Source organism: Notolepis coatsorum (genome assembly GCF_963971535.1).
Source record: "Notolepis coatsorum genome assembly, chromosome: 16".
Taxonomy (NCBI): domain Eukaryota; kingdom Metazoa; phylum Chordata; class Actinopteri; order Aulopiformes; family Paralepididae; genus Notolepis; species Notolepis coatsorum.
Window position 1 is genome coordinate 17,474,651 of NC_140180.1, and position 5,000 is coordinate 17,479,650.

At 45.4% G+C, this 5,000-nt stretch overlaps 1 protein-coding gene across 1 annotated transcript in view; it reads right to left on the minus strand.

Annotated features, from left to right (window-relative positions):
• Positions 1-5,000, minus strand: part of gabra6a (gamma-aminobutyric acid type A receptor subunit alpha6a) — a gene marked incomplete at both ends in the record, with an annotated part of 28,716 nt that overhangs the window by 5,438 nt on the left and 18,278 nt on the right. Inside the window, one exon of the mRNA XM_084331974.1 lies at positions 204-448. Coding sequence (XP_084188100.1) covers positions 204-448 — 245 coding nt within the window. The remainder of the gene's footprint in view (positions 1-203; positions 449-5,000) is intronic.

The window sequence follows — 5,000 nt, forward strand, 5'->3', positions numbered from 1 at the left end:
AAAATGTAGGTGTTTACATGCTGGTTATGTCCTTCAAGAGGTAACAGACAATCGGGAACCTAACCCTCACCATACTGGCAACTTAACCGCAACGTCGCAAAGTAGCACGCGAAAACCGGCGTGCAACTTCCCGCTAGCATAACCCTACGAAGCGCTTCCCACTGAACTGAACGGTATCCAGTGGAAACCCGTCGTCGTCTCACCGAGTCGTCGCTGCCGGTGGCGGCGGCCATCATCTCCAGCTTCCTCTGCGCGGCTTTGTCCCTCGTGAACCGGTTGGTCTGGATGGTGGCAAAGTAGTTGACCGCGGCAAACTCGATGAGCGCCGAGGCCACGAAGAAGAAGCACACGGCAATGAACCAGTCCATGGCCGTGGCGTAGGCCACCTTGGGCAGCGACTCGCGAGCACTGATGCTCAGGGTGGTCATGGTCAGCACCGTGGTGATACCTGGAGGAAGGACACACATATAGGTTTAGGGGGGGTGGGGGGGGGCGGGGGGGTCGCAGGGGACATGTCCCCCTCGATATTGAGAAGAGGTCAATTTGTCCCCCTCGAAGAATATAGCTAATATAAAAGACAACCCCCTTCCCCAAAAGAGGTAGAAAATAAGGGGGTCAAAACATTTATATAGCCTTCTTACCTGTAATTATATGTTAACCAACCATTTCAGACACACCTTGAAAAAGCCCTCAGCTCTGAACTCTGCAGAATCTGCACCTGGCTCGCTGATAACAAACTATCATTACACCTGGGTAAAACAGAGTCCATTCTCTTTGGATCAAATAACAAACTCAGCAAGGCCAACGGCTTCTCTGTTACAGGAAAGATGAAATTACCTACCTGGGTTCCATCCTAGAGGCAAATCTTTCCTGTGACAAAATGGCATCCAATGTAATAAAAAAAGTCAACCAACGAACAAGATTCTTGTACCGGATCTCCTCTCTGGTAAACAAGAATACCCTGAAGACTCTAACAGGAGCATGACTCATTCAAGGGTACTACGACTATGCTTGCACCTCATGGTACCAAAGCACCTCAAAATCCCTAAAAACAAGGCTACAAACATCACAAAACAAACTGGTCGGACTACTGCTTGACCTTACTCCTAAAACCCACCTCACCCCTGCCCATTTTGACAACCTATGGAGGGCTTAGAGTAGACGACAGAGTACAGCAACTTGCAATGGGCCTGGTCTACAAGATACACTACACCACTAAGATACCCATGCACATGTCGAAATACTTCCCAAAGGTCAGTGAATACCACGACCACAACACCAGAGGGAGTTCCACAAGTCATGGTCAACCCAGATTCGGCTCAAACAAGGGACTAAACACGTTTCGCAAATATGCCACAACAATGTGGAACGCCCTACCCACAGCCGTAAAAGAATATGAAACCCTACCCTCCTTCAAAACCGCTCTCAAAGAGCACCTCACGGGAGGCTGCAATTCGAAACTGGCCGTGGTAAATGTCCAAACCCACCCCCCACCCACCCCCCTCCAATGTACAGTTTCTTCCCCCTCGAATGTATACATGTATATATTTTCCTTTAGGATATCTGTCTCTTAACAGTACTGTATATCTGTATATCTTGTATGTCATAAATGTCTGGATGTAACAGTACTGTATATCATGTATGTCGTGTATGTCATAAATGTCATGATGAATTGAAAATGGGGGACCCTGATGTAAACAAGATGAAAGTCTTTCTCTGGTCTGCATCCCCTTAACAATTGTGTGCATAAGCCGTACTGTATTGTACCCATTCTGCAATCTGTTAATAAAGTTTTCAATCAATCAATCAAACCCCTACGGGACTGTACCATCTCAACCTTGCAGACGTGCCGCTCATAAAAGTGTTTGACGCTCAAGATGTCCTGGGGGAGGCCCGCCAGACCCCCCTTTAAAGTGCTGGAGAGATGGAGAGTGTGTGCGTGTGTGTGTGTGTGCGTGCGTGCGTGCATGCGTGTGTGTGGTGTGTATGTGTGTGTGTGTGTGTGTGCGTGCGTGCGTGTGTGTGGTGTGTGTGTGTGTGTGTGTGAGTGTGTGTGTGTGTGTGTGTTTGTGTGTGTGTGTGTAGCGGAGAAGATGTTTATTTTGTTTCCATAGATGTCCTGGAAACATGTTAAACCTCTATAATATTTGAATCCTTTGTATGTGTGATTCGATCTGCAGATTAAAATAAAGTATTTAAAATGCGAGGGTGTGCACACAAGAGCGTGCCTGTGCCTGTGTGTGTATGTGTGTACAGTAAATGTGTATGTGTGTGTGTGTGTGTGTGTATACCAGCCACTGTGCATGCGTGGTGTGTGTGTGTATGTGTGTGTATGTGTATATATATACCAGCCACTGTGCGCGCATGTGTGGTGTGTGTGTGTGTGTGTGTGTGTGTGTGTGTGTGTGTGTGTGTGTGTGTGTGTGTGTGTGTGTGTTATACCAGCCACTGTGCGTGAGTGGTGTGTGTGTGTGTGTGTGTATGTGTGTGTGTGTGTGTGTGTGTGTGTGTGTGTGTGTGTATATACCAGCCACTGTGCACGCGTGGTGTGTGTGTATGTATTAGGGGTGGGAATCACCAGTTTCATCACGATACGATACGATATCGATTCTTTGGACAACGATACGATATTTTCCGATATCACAAAGTCTGCCACGATACGATACGATTCGATTCAGGTGCCTGCGATCGATATGAGACGATATTATATGCCCATTTAACACAATCAGTAACATTTAAATCAACAAAAAAAGGCAATGGAAATATCATTTGACATTTTTATTTTTGAGCTCTTCCAGACATTTAAATGAAAAACAATCTATTGTTTTTAATACAAATAGACCTCCTGTTCACTGTTTTTGGTTCTTTTTTTATTTATTTTTTTATATTAACCCATTCTCTGCCGGGCTTATATCCATCCTAAACCATCCTCCGCCAGCGCTATTTGTCTATGGAGATGTTCACCTTCTTTGCAGGGCTATAACTTTTTAAATTGTATTGCTAAATTGACATTACTATGGCCCATTCAACATCAATTATCTATCGTTCAGGATGTAGGAACGTTTTACTTTTTCATTCACACATTCATACTAAAATACCGTCTAGAGTATAAATATGTTTTTATCGTTTTCTGCAGTATTTCATAGAACGTGAGATATAGGCCTAAATGCATATATTAGATGATCAAATGCAGTTTGATACCGATCAACGTTATATAAAAAATTTCAACTGTACATGGTCCTAAACGTCATGACTGGTCATCTGTGGGTGAACGGAGGGGGGGGGGGGTCGTTTATAATTCAATGACCGACGTTAAATGATTCATGTAGTATGGGTGATATATTGATCAGAGCAGTTTGTATCGAAAATGGTAAAGAAAAACGCTGAAACTCACCCAGTCTCCTCGTAGCGTTGGATGATGAGAGTGGAGCAAAAAGATCGCTATTATGGGATGTTGATCGATGCGATCCATTTCCGGTTTGTATATTACTAATACACGTCCAAATCATGTTGATTATTGAGTTATGGCAAATATTCATATCGACGGTGTCTATACGATCACAGAGTGGCCGGACGAAAATAGGGGACGGACCACTTCCGGTTTGGGCAACTTCCTGTTTGGCAACTCGCCGATCGGCCACCAGGTGGCGGTATTGAAGTGTTGCAGAGTTGTGCCGAGTCCCACAGCATCACCCAAGACTCCGTGGGTGAAATATGAATACCATGACAAAAATATGAAATATTGATCTCAAAGAGACGCCTTACGGCGTCATTGGCAGATTACGCATGGCGGAGAATGACGTGTTAACACGTCATCGGCGGAGAATGGGTTAATATCCTATTCACTGTCACAGAGCTGGCTGGAAAAGGCATATTGGGAGTCCGAAGGTGCAGTACCGGCCAGATCCTGGTAGTGGCGCTGTCTCGAGAATGCAGTAACAACCCTCCTTCCCAGTCCCCACTTCTCTCTACCTATGGCTCTGGGTTAGCTTGTTGTTAGCTTACGCTAACGTAACGTTAATTTCTTCTTTTTTTTATCCACTTTTTCTCCCCATTTTCTATTTTTCTCCCATCCCAATTTCGTATTTCTACCCTCCCCTGTCTTGAACGTTGCTAGACTATGCCTCCCACTGGTCGGCTGTAGTGAGGATAGAAGCCTTGCATCACGTATCCCCTTCGGTACACGAGGAGGCAGCCTGTCGCATCTTTTCACTGCAACAGCTCGAACTCTCAGTGGCGAGGAGTAACGCGTGGGAGGCTCACGCTGCCCCCGACACTTCCTGTTTCCACCGTACCGGCGTCACCAAACCGACCTGTAGGAGTCGCTGTCCACAACGTCCAATCCCCACCCACCGGCTTTCCCACCCTCTAACACTGCCAATTATGTTAGTATGACGGCCGGCCAAGCCGGTAGCAACGCAGAGAGCTGGGCTCGATACCAGCATCTCCTGCGTGAGTGGCGAGCGCCTTGCCCACTGCGCCACTCAGCCGCCCCACGTAACGTTAATTTTGATCTTTAACGCGACGTGGGCATAATGGAATGGCGAGGATTGCAAAGCAGGTTAGATGCATTTGACCCGTTGCGGAATAAAACAGCAGGGACATGTTTTGGGTCGCAGAATAGGCACACTAGCCTTGCTCTAGTGACGCTCTAGACCAGTGGTCACCAACCCGTCGATCGCGTAGATCTTTGAGACTTTCCCTGTAGATATTTCCCTGAAATTAAAAAAAAAATATATATATATATATCTTTTTTAGATCTTTTCCTGAGAGTCCACATTACAGTTCTACTTTTGTTTTGATGTGAAAAGTGATGCTGCATAAGATTACTGCACTTAGTACTGACTGAGAAAGTACATATTACAATTCTACTTTGACAAACATATTTATTTACAATTAGCATTTTATAATGTTAATAATATGAGAGTCCACATTACAGTTCTACTTTTGTTTTGATGTGAAAAGTGATGCTGCACTTAGCACTGACTGCACTTAGCACT